At 45.5% G+C, this 14,866-nt stretch overlaps 1 protein-coding gene across 2 annotated transcripts in view; it reads right to left on the bottom strand.

Annotated features, from left to right (window-relative positions):
- Nucleotides 1–14,866, bottom strand: part of ND-42 (NADH dehydrogenase (ubiquinone) subunit ND-42) — a 96,403-nt gene that overhangs the window by 29,229 nt on the left and 52,308 nt on the right. For both annotated transcript variants that reach the window (XM_067126012.1, XM_067126013.1), the window contains exon 5: nucleotides 7,970–8,056. In XM_067126012.1, the coding sequence (XP_066982113.1) occupies nucleotides 7,970–8,056 (87 nt within the window). The remainder of the gene's footprint in view (nucleotides 1–7,969; nucleotides 8,057–14,866) is intronic.

Below are 14,866 nucleotides of genomic sequence, written 5' to 3'. Positions count from 1 at the left end.
TCATTGCCTACTAAAGCAGTTGAATTGAGCAACATCACACATCTGGGAGGGGCTTTGCTCTTTCTTTGTCTTTGGCCCTAAACAATGGGAGAAAAAACAAAAGACATGTCCCTTTGTATAAAGCCTTACAAGAAAGGGCTTTAAGCTCACTAATACACTTTGCTGTAGCAAGAGCTAAAGGGAAAAGTGTTTTGAAAGTTAAGTTCTCAAGGGAAGCCTTATCCAAAGGCTCAAACTGAGATGACATTGTGTTTAAGGGCTACATCCAAATTCCTAAGTCTAAAAAACTGGAAGACCTCATCCAAAGTCAAGAGCAATTTTCAAGTTAGCATGTCCCAAAAATGAAGACAACATAAAGTGATATACTTCAGGCCTTGGAACACAAAACTGCTTTGCATACCTGAGATACTGGAAGAACTGGATTGAGTTATCTATAGGTACAGTTGGTTGAAACCCTTGGGACAAGCACCAAGATCAATTACTGACCACTGTTGTTGATAAGGTCTAACAGTGTATGGCATTCAAAACTTGAGGATTGGTTGCAGGGCTTGGTCTTTGGGAAGAGTATGTGAGATAGCAGAAGATACAGCAGAATGGCAAGGGGGAAAAGCACATTCCTCCTACTTTCAAAATGTGCATAGTGACTGTTCAAGCAGGGAAAACATTCACATATTAGAACTAGTAGAAAAATCCTTAAGGACCACAATTAATGGACAAGGCTGATGCTTACATTTAGACAAGGTGATAGAAGCAAAGGAAGCAGCAAAACAATATTCATTCGAAAGCTGTGCTGCATGGCAGATGGATTAAACATGTAAACATAGCCCTGACATTTAATGACTGATTTCTCACAGAACAAAATTTCAAATTTTAAAATCATGGAAAACATAGGCCTGCACTGAGAGAAATAAGCTGTAAGGATAATTATTAAGGAGGATCTAACAGAATGAGGATAGATGTACATACAACCCTACAACTTCTTTTCTTTTTTAAGTAACTGTCATGTTAACAATAACATCCCTGGAGATTTGAACTACCAACAGTGAAACACTATGCCAGTTCTTTATGCACTCTACCAAGAAGTTTTTATGATAAAACAAAGTTTTATGAATACTTACCTGGCAGTTATATATATATAGCTTAATCCCTGTCGAACCGGCAGATTTTTCAAAACTCGCGGCAACCGCCGAATGGTAGGTGTCCGATAGGTGGTTAACAACCCTTACAGGGTGGTAGTTGGAATCATTCCCGTTTTCAGTTCCTCAGATCATCTCTTGCCCGACCTGTCTCCTGAGGGGAGGAGGGTGGGATTTAAAATATATATATAACTGCCAGGTAAGTATTCATAAAACTTTGTTTTATCATAAAAACTTCATTTTTACGAATAGAACTTACCTGGCAGTTATATATATATAGCTGATTCACACATTTGGAGGAGGGTGAAAGACACGCCAACATTGTTGGGAAACAACTAAAAGTCGTAGGTAAACACCTTGATTCCTTACCTGCTAAGGTAGCTGACTTCAAAGGTTCCTGCCTCTTGAGCCGCTTTCCCTTAGGAGCGCCAGCCAGGTGAAGACCTGTTATGCTGAAACAACTCAATCGAGTCTGTCAAACGGGTGAGACCAACAACGTGACTAGACTTCTGTACTTCCTATTCCCCTTCTATTACCTGTAACCTTACTCAATCTAACCACCTAACCTTGCAGACTAGATATACACCTATCTAGTTAGACTGGGGTTGCTGTTCCCACAAGGAAGCTTCCTCAGACAACCATAAAAACACCAGCCCAATTACAGGTATCCCAAACAAAAGTTAAGGTTGAGGGGAGGCAGTAACTCCTTTACCCAATACCGAAGCTGTAGCTACATATGGGCCAAGGTGTAACATTTCTCATAATCACTCTTACCTCTCTGAGGTAATGAGAAGCGAAAACAGAGTCACTTCTCCAAAAGTGGCATCCATAATTTGTTTAACTGACATATTCTTCCTATATGCCAGAGAAGTTGCAATGGCTCTTATTTCGTGAGCCTTCACCTTCAACAAACCAAAGTTCTCCTCTTCACATAAAAGGTGAGCTTCTCTTATTGTCTCCCTCAAAAGAATGATAACGCATTCTTCGAGAGGGGCTTTTGAGGATCCTTCACTGAACACCACAAGGAACTGGAAGAACCTCTTAAGTCCTTTGTCCTGAAATATATGCCTTTGAGGGCTCTAACTGGACAGAGGAGTCTCTCCTCCTCTTGGCCCACTAAATCAGTGAGGTTAGGAACCTCAAACGTCCCCGGCCAGGGTTTGGAAGGGTTCTCATTCTTAGCAAGGAAGTCAAGCCTTAATGCGCAAATTGCTCCATTACGATTGAAGCCTACTTGTTTCTGAATAGCCTGAATCTCGCTGACCCTTTTGCTGTAGCAAGAGCCAGCAGGAAAAGAGTTTTCTTGTAGAGTTTTCGTCATTATTTGTTTAACTGACATATTCTTCCTATATGTGAGAAGTTGCACTCTTAAAGATGGAAAAGGTCTCCTCTTCACATAAAAGCTCTCAGGGTTGCTTGAGATGGGTTCGAACTTCCTGCTGCACAAGAACTTCAAAACCACATCCAAATTCCAGGACGGGGTCTCAAAGTCTGCTTCGTTGTTTCAAAGACTTTAAAAGGTCTCTCAAGTCTCTATCTTGAGACAAATCAATGCCTCTGTGCCTAAAGATGGTAGACAACAAGCTTCTGTATCCTTTTATGGTGGATACGGCCAGCTTAGAATCTTGCCTGAGGGACAAGAGAAAATCAGCTATCTGGCTCACAGAGGTAGTGGTTGAGGAAACCTTATGCTGCTTACACCAAGATCTAAAGGTTTCCCACTTTGATTGGTAAACTCTCTGTGAAGAGACCCTCCTCGCTCTGGCGATAGCTCTTGCAGCTTGAGCTGAAAATCCTCTCGCTCTGACAAGCTTCTCGATAGTCTGAATGCAGTCAGTTGAAGAGCGAGGGGTTTTGATGATACCTCTCGAAGTGGGGCTGTCTGAGAAGCCTTGGACTTGGGGAAGACTTCTCGGAAAGTCCACTAACATCTCCACCACCTCTGTGAACCACTCTTGCTGGCCAAAAGGGGGCTATCAGGGTCATTCTCCCTGAATCTAGGAGGGCGAATTTCTTGACTACTAGATTGATAATCTTGAACGGAGGGAACGCATAAGTGTCCATCCCCGTCCAGTCCATCAAAAGGCGTCTACTGCTATTGCTTCTCTGTCCGGGACTAGAGAGCAGTAGTTGGGGATTCTCTTGTTCTGGCTGGAGGCGAAGAGGTCTATTGAAGGCCTCCCCATAACCTCCACAGTTTCTGGCAAACTTGAAGATTGAGAGTCCATTCCGTGGGCAGAACTTGCCCTCTTCTGCTGAGCATGTCTGCTCTTACATTCTTCTGCCCCTGCACGAATCTCGTCAAAAGCTCCACTCCTGTGGTCTTTTGTCCACAGAAGGAGCTCTCTTGCTGTTTCGTAAAGAGGTAAAGAATGAGTCCCTCCTTGTTTGCTGATATACGCTAGAGCCGTGGTGTTGTCGGAATTCACTTCTATTACTTTCCCGCGACAGATTCCTTGAAGGCTTTTAAACCTAACCAGATGGCCATCAACTCTTTCCTGTTGATGTGCCATCCGATTTGTCCCTCTTCCCAAGAGCCTGAAACTTCCTTGTTCTCCAGTGTTGCTCCCCATCCTGACTCCGAAGCATCTGAGAACAACACTAGGTCTGGGTTCTTTCTGCGTAGGGAGATTCCTTCCCCTAAGATCGACGGATCAGCCACCAACTCAGATGTTTCTTGATCTCTGCTGGAATGTGGAAGGAAAATGAGTCCTCCTGATTCTTCCTGTCCCAGATTCTTGAAAGGAAGTGTTGCAGAGGTCTGAGATGCAACCTTCCCAGAGAGACAAATTTCTCGAGCGAGGAGAGGGTGCCCAACAAACTCATCCACTCCCTCGCCGAGCACTTCTGCCTCCCAGGAAATACTGAACCTTCTCGAGGCACTTGGTTTGCCTTTCTTGTGAGGGAGAAGCCCGAAAACGAGCTGAGTCCAGAACTATCCCCAAATAAAGAATCGTCTGACTCGGTTCGGTCTGGGACTTCTCCTTGTTGATAATGAGACCCAGATCCTGAGCAATCATAAACGTCTTGTGTAAGTCCTCCAGACACCTGTTCTTCGACTGGGACCTTATCAGCCAGTCGTCTAGGTACAGGGATACTCTTATCCCCTCTTGATGAAGCCATCCTGCCACATTTGACATTACTCTGGTGAACACTTGAGGGCTGTGCTGAGGCCAAAACAAAGAGCTTTGAACTGGAAGCATTTGTCCTGGATTACAAACCTTAAAAACTTCCTTGAAGTCGGGTGGATGGGGATATGAAAGTAAGCGTCCTGCAGGTCCAGGGATACCATCCAGTCCCCTGGGCGGACTGCTGCCAGCACAGACTGAGTCGTCTCCATGGTAAACTTGGTCTTCCCACAAAACCGTTCAATGTGCTGACATCCAGGACCGGTCTCCATCCACCCGAACTCTTGGGCACTAAAAACAGACGATTGTAGAACCCTGGGGATCCTAGTTCCAAAACTGGTTCTATCGCTCCTTTCTCCAACATCTGGTCTACTAGATTCAGGAGTGCCCCTTGTTTCATATGCGTTCGAGTACTGAGCCACTAGGGCTCGTGGCGTTGTTGAAAGTGGCGGTTTTCCCGTAAAGGAATCTTGTACCCTTCCTGATGACTGAGAGGGACCAGGTGTCCGCCCTCTTGCTTCCCATGCCTGCCAAAAGTGAGACAGCCTTGCTCCTACTGTTGTCTGGAGGACTTGTTTCTCAATTCCTAGAGCGTGTTCTAAACGTCCTTCTGTTAGTTCTACCCCTGTTTCTTGTCTTCTTCCTCTGAATTCAGTTCTAGAAGGAACTCTGCCCCGAAAGGGCTGCTGAACTTTCTTTTCCTCCTTTTTGCAGCTGGAGGAATTGCCGGAGGAAACCTCCTAGCCGAGCGAGTAAGTAGATCTTGCCTAGCTTTATGTGCCAGAGTCAGAGAAATATCCTGACCAAGGACTCCGGAAACAAATGCTCCGAGAGGGGGCGTATAGGAGCTCTGCCTTCTGTGCGACTGTAGTAGATTTGGACGTGAAGGAACATAACAAAGCCCTCTTCTTCAAAATCCCTGCAGTAAAAAGAAGCCATCTCATTTGCTCCATCCCTCAGAGCCTTATCCATACAGGCCATAATACTGGAAAGGTCTTCAATTCCTGTTGCCTGAATGGTTTCCATCCTCTTGGATAGAATTCCAACAGACCAGTCTAAAAACTAAACACTTCAAAAGACCTAAAAATTCCTTTAATGAGATGGTCTAGTTCCGTCATCGACCACATCACCTTAGCTGAGTTAAGGGCATGTCTTCTAGAAGAGTCTACTAAACCAGAGAAGTCCCCTGGGAGGAGGCAGGTACTCCCAGGCCAAGAGCTTCTCCAGTGTCATACCACATGCCCGCCTTCAAGCAAGCCTAGCTGGAGGAAAAGAGAAGGAGGACTTCACTGCTTGCCTACGCTCCTTAAGCCAGTTATCAATCCTGGTCAGAGCCTTCTTCGCAGAAATGGAAAGTTTCATTTTAATAAAGGCTGACTGCTTCCTCGATTTCTTCCTGTTAAACTGGGACTGAGGAGAACGAGGAGCAGCAGGCTTAAACCTCCTCCCCATACAGCTCCAAAGAGAGCGAGAAAGAACCTTATAATCATCAGCCGCATTAGAAGGTTTATCTTCGTCCTCTGAAACGTCTTCCAAATCATGCATTCCTTCCAACTCTGTCTCTTTCTCTTCTTGCTGTATTGCGCCCGGGGAGGACGTACGATCGCCGAAAGCGTCCTGGCGGCGAGAGCTGGTTGCGTCCTGACAAACCGCCCTAGAAGAATCCTGATGTCGAGAGCTGGATGCGTCCTGGTATCGAGAGCTGGAAGCGTCCTGGCGTCGAGCATTGGATACGTCCTGGCGCCGAGAATTGGATGCGTCCTGGCGTCGAGAGGAGGATGCGTCCTGGCGTCGAGAGAATTCACTGCGTTCTTTCCTTCCTGGAGAACCGAAGTCGTAATCTTGCTGAACAAAGGAAGAATGTTCCCGGCGAGAGGAAGAAAATTCCTGTCGTTTAGCGTGGAGAGGAGAAGAGTCGAGCCTCAGGAGAAGAACCCTGAGGTTTTTGCTTGGGAGAAAAGAGAAGATTCTTATGTCCCAGGCCAGAACTGCGCCACTTGTTGACTCGAACGGGAGAGGATCCAGTTCTCTCTTATCTCTAGAAGAAACCTCAGCAGGCACTCCCTTCTAGATCTCTTCACTGGTAACTTGGAGTCTTTACGTCTGACCGACTGGGGGGAGGACGACTAAAGGCCTGAACAAGAGAAGCCAATTGGCCTTGCATGACGGTCATAAATGATTTAGCCGCAGCAGCTGCATCTTGAGGTTCCGAGGGAGAAGTTTGTCGAGACAAGCTGGGAGAAGGAGAAGGATCTCCTCGAGAATTCTCCGGAAGCAGAAAGAAGAGAGATCTCCCTCCTCCGAACAGCGAGAGGAGAACATTCCGAAAAAGGTCTTGACCTTTTTGCTGGAGAGACGTTCCGGTCGTCGTCGGAAGCAAAAGATTCAGGGCTACTCCACGCACCCGAAAGGGGAGAGCGAGTCGAGGTTGATCCTCTTGCTGCAACCATCTTCTTTTGGTCGGTCTCGAATCCTCAAACTGCCATCTACGTCTAGGAGAGGGGCTAGGAGAAGACGCAAGCCCTTCCGACACGCCTTTCCTGTGGCGGTCATAAGCAGCCTGGGAAAAAGCAACAGGACTGCTTGAGGCGACGGCTGACCGAGGATACGTCCCTCTCACCCCCTTACGATCGTCGACGTACCTTCTCCCTTGGTCCTGGGAGCTTGGTAGAGGTCTAGATCTAGGGGCATGACAGGGTCGATCAGTCGCCACCTCCACTGCACTAGCACAAACACTATCACAAACTTCACTTGCACTCTTACCTTTCTTCAAGGCTTCAAGTTGATCCTTTAATTCTTTCATCTCAGCCGCCATCCTGGCGAACTGAGGGTCCATAACAGCAGATACAGTTCCTGTAGAAGGAGCAGGGGTTACCACCTCGGGAGAAGGATCTACTTCTAAGGGTGATTTAGGAATAGAAGGGTTAAAAGAAATGTCTAGGCTAACATCACTCACAGACCTAGATTTAGATTTAGAAGCCCTCCTTAACTTATCCATTTCTAATTTACGCACATAGCGTTTCATTTCCATCCATTTCTTTTCATCCAAACCCTCGCATTCTTTACATCTTTTATCCAAGGCACACTCAAAACCCCTGCACCCTAAACAAACAGTGTGAGGGTCCACCGAAGCTTTCGGCAACCTAACCTTGCATTCCTCATTCACACACACTCGAAAAAACTTAGGATCAGACATCTTATCCAAGAACAGTCAAAAGAATAAACCAAAACAAGCCACAAAAGCGATTGCCAATCCAAAGGTCAATATACGTCACCAATAAAAGGCCAAACACAGCGACCTAGGGAAGCGAGCGAAAAACCCGACGGAGAACCAACAACGATGTTGTCAGTCCAACCGGCAGAGATGATCTGAGGAACTGAAAACGGGAATGATTCCAACTACCACCCTGTAAGGGTTGTTAACCACCTATCGGACACCTACCATTCGGCGGTTGCCGCGAGTTTTGAAAAATCTGCCGGTTCGACAGGGATTAAGCTATATATATATAACTGCCAGGTAATCCTTCTCACCATGAACCCAGTTAAAATCTTGAGGTCCACAATACCTAAGTCAAGTCATACAAAAGAGATGAGTATATTATGATGAAAAAATCTTTTCCACCTATCCCACACATTACAGTACTCAGTCTTCCTAAGCTGACAGGGCAGCCTTAGATATTGTGAGTTTTGACACACAAAGCTTACCTTTCTTGCTCAAGTAACCAAAATGAGCCAAGGTTTCTGCAAACACTAAATCACTGTAAACACTCCTTTCCATTACAACACCCTGACCTGCAAATACAAAAATACAGCTCTTATAACTAGTCAATATATTTTATTTTCCCAGTTTATAATACAATCTGCAGACTGTCTTTCTACATAAAAAGAGAAAATCATTTTATAATTTTCAAAGGTGCAAAACATTGTTTACCCAGCACATTCATATTTTTTTGCATTTGTGTATCTCTTGAATCACAAGTGGTCAGGTTGGTAGAGAGGAATATTTAAAAAATTTGCTAAGACTCCAATTTCTGTCATAGTCTGACATCATTAAACAATAAAAAATTTGCATTGTAGCAAAGAATCTATGAAGGTCCAGCTGCAATAATAACTTCTCAGGGTCATATTTTTGGAGGCTTTAATGACTACAAGTAAAAATTTACTTGAAACATGTTATTAAAAGATAATGTGATATTCTATACACAATGTAATAATTATAAAATAAATTTTTTTCTTTAATACTTTAATGTACTTTGTTGGTTTTACTATGTAATTTCTATTTAGTTTCTACCTTTTCAGAAACTGAGTGCCTGACAAGAATCGGCTTTATTTTTTCAAATCTAAAAAATTGTTTATTTTGAATAACTGGACTTTCACAGATAATCAGAATATTTTCCTTTTTAAACATTAAAATATTTGCATTTTTACAGATAATCTCAATTTTCAGAATAAATACATGAGGTAAAGTGTATATTGCATCCCAGATTGACCAAACATACATACAGTCTCAGTCAAGTTAAAAAGAAGTTATGACAATACAGTTTACCCCCGACTATTTGGTTTCAGGATTATTGGATTCACAGTTTAACCCCCTTAGGAAAAATGACTATTTATAATAAAATGAAGTTTTAGGCATTCGTTCCGGATTCACCTATTTGCTAACTTTTCTGTGGAACACAAGTCCAAATAACTTAGGAAAAATGACATTTTTATAATAAAATGAAGTTTTATATATTCCGCTTTTTAGTTCCCAGTAATTACATTAGCTAGAGTTTCTCTTGCCTTGGCAGCTTAAATTAAAAAATTCGCGGGTCAGTGCTTCAGTTTAGTGCAGATGACTGGTCTTGCCCACTAACGAGAGTATCAGGAACTACTCGGCAAACATTCGTCATTATGTTTATCCTTTATGTCCATGCGCGGGGAGGATGGAGGGCTCCATCCATAATTACTGGGTAAGTATATATAAAACTTCATTTTATTATAAAAATGCCATTTTTATATACAGTGAACCCCCCGTATTCGTGGGGGATGCGTCCCACACCCCCCCGCGAATAGGTCAAATCCGCAAATGCTTAAAACCCCTCTAAAAACACTTAGAACTGCCCATTTTGATAGCTTAAACCAAGAAAAAACCTGTAAAAATGCTTATACCTGAGTATTTTAATAGTTTTATCACAAAAAAGTGCATTTATTCATGAAAATTATATGAAAATACAGTAATTAGTGAATATTTCTCAGTGAAAAATACTGCGAATGGGCGAATTTTCCGCTAACGATGGCTAGATGTGTTCCACAGAGAAACCCGCGAATGCGTGAGTCCGCGAACCAAGAGAACGCGAATACGGGGGGTGTACTGTATGCAACTTACCCAGCAATTACATTAGCTGATTCCACATTGACAGGTGGTGGGGAATCATGGACAAATTCTGATCCCAACCATTAATTCATGTAATGATTTGAGATAATAGATAAGTTGCCCACATTGGACACAATGCTTGTAGTTCCTTGTTAGTTAAGAGAGCCTGCAGTATAGAACTGCCTCTGGTTGTTGCACAACTTAACCTGTAGCAGCGTGGCAGTAAAGCCTGGAGTGCTAGCGCTTCTACTTAAGTGGGACACTTCGCACCGAAGGAGTACTCTAATGGCTGATGATGTATAAGATTAAGCTTTGAGACGAAGGTGTGCACCGATGGCCGACACAGCATACATAATTAACCTTGCCATGGGCGTAATACCAATAAAAACAACCAGATATGACTGTCACTTGCACTGAAAAACAGACCATGACCCAATCACTGACAGTGATGGGTGCTCCAGGTAAATTGAAATCTCCGGCTCTCACAAGTCTCGGCCCCTTACTACAAGGTGAATAGATAGTAGGAGAGAATCCTGTGCTTCCTTCTACGATACCATGCCAGTTACTAATAATGATCGCAAGGTACTGCAAGAATCTAACACTATTTAGACTTTCTTCGAAAGGCGAGTAGTGAAGATTGATTACACTTCCCAAAGGACAATTGTCGAGTGGACGTCAGGGGCATACAGTGGCTGAAAGCTAAGGAGGTAGAAGCTGTTCTGACATCTTTAGCCTCCCTAAAAAGGAGCAAAATGCTTTCCTACTTCTCAGAGTGTCTCGGAGGTTGATTATAGACTGGACGTCGGGGGCACACAGTGCCTGAAAGCTATGAGGGGAGGTTGTACTGATGTGTCTAGCTTCCACTAAAAGTAGGCCAATAGCTCTCCAGAAACTAAGAGTGACATCAGAAAAAACAAGAGAGGACCACATGTTCTTAGACGGAGGGTGCTAGGACATTAAAGGTCATGAAAAAACCTCCTATGCTTCCAATCCTGCTGAGGTCATACCATAAAACTCCAACAGAAAACAAGCTTCCAACTCCTCTCCAGAGCCAAGGATGCAGTAGAGTTGGCGTTAGACCACCGGAAGCTGGCGCTGGGTGTACTGAGCTGGTGCCAGGCTGTGGGTGGGGCCAGCAGAGCTGGTCGTCAGCTAACTAATTGGTTGGGAGCTGGTGGGCACTCCTAGCAGCTCGGGGTAGAGCAGGCACCCAGCTGCAGCTGGTGCCAGGTGAGGTGAAAATCAGGTGAGGAAAAAACAACTCGGGCCGTGGTATTGTCCGCATGTACCACTACAGTATTGTCTTGTTGTGTACCTGCATCACAAAATGTTGTAGACCTAGATGTATCGCCTTCAACTCCTTCACATTGATATTCATCTCTTTCTCCTCTGAAGACCACTTCCCTGAGACTTCCTGATTCCCCAGGAGTGCTCCCCAACCTACATCCGATGCGTCGGAAAAGAAGTCTAGGTCAGGGCTCACTGGAGCAAGCGACTTCCCTTCCGAAAGTCTTTCCTAGGACCTCCACCTCTGCAGATCCTCCTTTATCTCTGAGGTTATCAGAAAGACATGGTTGTCCTGATGAACTTCCAATCCCAGCAAGCTCTTAAAAAAAACTGGAACTGGAGAGGTCTAATGTGAAGTCTCCCTAGTCTTACGAATTGCTCCAGAGAAGGCAACGTCCCCAAGAGACTCATCCACTGGGTGGTGGAGCAAGAACGAAGTGATAAGAGGAGGTCTACCTTCCTCAGACAGTCTTCCACTCTCCTGAGTGATGGTGAAGCCCGAAAACTCAGGGAGTCTATCAGAACTCCCAAATAAAGAATCTTCTGAGTGGGAGTCATTTGTGACTTCTCGAAGGTCATTGTTAGTCCTAATCCCTGGGTCAAGAGAAGAGTTTTTTGCAAGTCCTTCATGCATTGATTCTTTGTGGGTGATCGAATTAGCCAATCATCCAGCTACAGCGAGATCCTCACTCCTGCTAAATGTAGCCAACCTGCCAAAGGAGCCAACACTCAGTGAAGACTTGCAGGGCCATCAAGAGACCGAAACAAAGAGCTCGAATTTGAAAAATCTGGTCCTCAAAAACGAAACGTAGGCATTTCCTTGAATCCGGGTGAGCCGGAATATGGAAATAAGTGTCCTGCATGTCCAGGGATATCTGCAATTTTCACTAATTCTATTGCCTTTTTGTTCAGAAGAGAGGGCACTTCCTTCGACAAGGTCGAATACTTCTCCTGGCCAATGGAGTAAGCTGTCAATACAACATGAGTGTCGGTCAATGGCGGATTGTCCTTGAAGGGGATAGAGTATCCCTCTTTTAAAACTTTGACTACCCACTGCTCCGCTCCTCTTTTGCTCCATCTCTCCCCAGAGACGAAGTCTGACCCCCACAGGAGCATGAAGGACTAAATCCTCACTTGCAAGAGGAAGATCTTGAGGAAACAAATGCTGTTTATCCAGAGGGGAAAACAGGAGGGCCGATTTTCGTGGGGTCGAAACACCCTCTGCTGTAAACAAGACCCACAGTTTGCGCTTCTTCAGGACACCCATGGCATACAGGGCAGCTACTTCATGCGATCCATCTCTGATGGCTCTATCTGCGCGAGAGGAAATTCTCCAGGTCTGCAGCTTCAGCACACACGGAAGGAGATCTTGAAGCTTCTTGGTGACTGCTCCCAAACACCAGTCGAGAAAACTCAACACCTCAAAGGTCTTAAAAATACTCTTCAACAGGTGATCCATCTCCTGAGCTGAAAACGTTTTCGCAGATGCGAGAGTTGATCTCCGTCCCGAGCCAATGAGCACAGAAAAGTCCTCCTGGAAGGAGGCAGGCATTTCCTGGGAAGGAGCTTCTCCCATTGCATATGGCAAGTACCGCCTACGTGAGAGATGAGAGGGGGAACACTAAAACAGGCCCTTCCTTGATCCCTCTTGTCAGAAAGCCATTCCTCTACTTGGCGAAGAGCTTTCTTCAAAGATTTAGAAAGAACCATCTTAGGAAGACTAGTTGAATCCATAGGCTGATAGCTCATCATGTAAGACAAACCTGGAGAAGAAGGAGAGAACGGAGTGAAAAATCCTTGAACTGCTGAAGAAGGCACTTAAGGAGATACAGCATAGAAGACGTATCCTGCTCTCTTCTTCCTCCATAGAAGAAATCGGAGATGTCATCATATCTGATCCAGGGGCAGTCTGCGCTGCAGGTTTCTGTAAAAGGTGAAGGATATCTGTTTTTTTTTTTTTTTTTTTTTTTTTTTTTTTTGCAAAGGTTCAAGTGCTGGGTCCAAAGCAGAAGAAGGCTTGTCCAAAGATGCAGGGCACTTGGAAACTTGATAAGGTTCAGAAAAGCTCGGAAGTTTGGCAGCTTCAGGCGCTCGGCGAAAGAGAACGTCGACCCTGACTCAGGGTGCCTGACTGCATCAGGGCGCTGGGCTGCATCAGGGCGCTGGGCCACATCAGGGCGCTCGGCTGCTACAGGATGCTTGTCTGCTTCAGGGTGCTCAGCATGACGTCCCACCGAAACAGGATGTTCCGAGGAAACAGGGCGCTTACGTGAAACCTGGAGCTGCTCGCCTGAGAGGTTTAGAGAGCTAGAACCTCGCTCCTGGCGCTGAGGAGAGGAGAAAAAAGCTCTGGAGTGCCCCACTTGCTGCATGAAGGTTGAGGACTCAAGGAGGGCTCCCTCATTCTCTTGTAAGGGAGATGTGGGGACTGATCTTTACCCGAGAAGCGTCTCTGAGCGGGCAAGAATCCTCCATGAAAGACGGCTCCTACGAGGCAACGCCTCTTCAGAACCTGATGAAAGCCGATGCACTTCCGAGATGCCTTTCCAGTGGCTGTCCCTGGTCGCAACCTGGAATGCAACAGGTTGGACTGGGGAGATGACTGCCCGTGGGCAGACGCCACTGACCTCCCTTGGGCTGCCGGTATGCCTCCTCCCAGGTAGAGGGGAGTATGGCAGTGACCTGCGCCTAGGAGAATCAGCAGGACAAGCAGTCGCCCATCCACTACGCATCCAGAGAGATGCCTTTCCAGGCTGTCTGTTGATACCTGGGACCGGCAACAGGCTCAACTGCAGGGGCGAATACCCATGTGTAACCCCCCGACCTCCCTTGAACTTCCAATATGTCTCCTCCCGGTGTATGGGAGTGTGACAGGGACCTTTGTCTAGGAGAATCAAGGGACGAGTAGACACCTCCTCCACTGCACAATACTTCACTATCACAAGGTTAACACCTATTAACCTAAAACAAGACTGGCAATGGCATGAGAAGGAAGTGAGGGAGCCAGGCGAGAGAGCAAGTGGATAAAATGGGCAGGAAGGTTAGCAGTGGGAGAGAGATGACTTAGATGGCGCCAGAGTACCAGGAACTGGCGCTGAGTGCCCGCCCAATAGCGAATGCCGAGGCGCCAGAGAGTGAGCCCCGAGCGCCTGAAGCGTTCTGCAGTTGGCAGCCTTCGAGCCAGTAGCTCGAGCAGGTGCTGAGCACTCTGCAATTGGTGGCTGCCGAGCCACTAGCTCGAGTAGGCGCCGAGCGCTCTGCAGTTGGTGGCCGTTGCGCCAGTAGCTCGAGCAGGCGCCAAGCGCTCTGCAGTTGGCGGTCGCCGAGCCAGTAGCTCGAGCGGGCTCTGAGCATTCTGCAGTTGGTGGCCGTCAAGCCAGTAGCTTGAGCAGGCACCAAGCGTTCTGCAGTTAGAGCAGGAGAGTGCTACTGGGTGCTCATAGAAGGAGCTAAAAAATGTGTACTCTTCACGATTCCTGTCATCCTCCGAAAGCACGTTGTAACCAAAACAATGAGCACAATTCTCTCCCACTGTATTCCTGCCCTTTCACTTTTCAGTTCTCTGCAAAGGAAAGTGTAATAATATGTTCAATTAATTTTTTAAGAACAAATTTATGAAGTACACAGAGTACAATTATACAGATATCTCAATTCCTTTAACATACATATCTCAATACTCATCAAACATCATTTGAGACTCGCTAGTGCATTTCATTCAAAAAATCGGTTCAGAGCGAATACAACGTTATGTTTATTACACTACAGTACTCGGAAAAGGAAAGTTAACCTTTACGGACTAAGATGATATCTATGTCTCAATTTCTGTCACATGTTTGAGATTTACAGTTACGTCTTTCAAAAACGAAAATATTGGTTGGGTAGATAACGCAACATTAATATTTTATGCTAAAGAAGAGGCAGCGAACGCAAAACTGTAAGTTTCTCTACAAAGGAAATTG

Source organism: Macrobrachium rosenbergii, chromosome 23 (assembly GCF_040412425.1).
Source record: "Macrobrachium rosenbergii isolate ZJJX-2024 chromosome 23, ASM4041242v1, whole genome shotgun sequence".
In the NCBI taxonomy this organism is placed as follows: domain Eukaryota; kingdom Metazoa; phylum Arthropoda; class Malacostraca; order Decapoda; family Palaemonidae; genus Macrobrachium; species Macrobrachium rosenbergii.
This window is presented reverse-complemented; position numbering and strand designations above follow the sequence as displayed.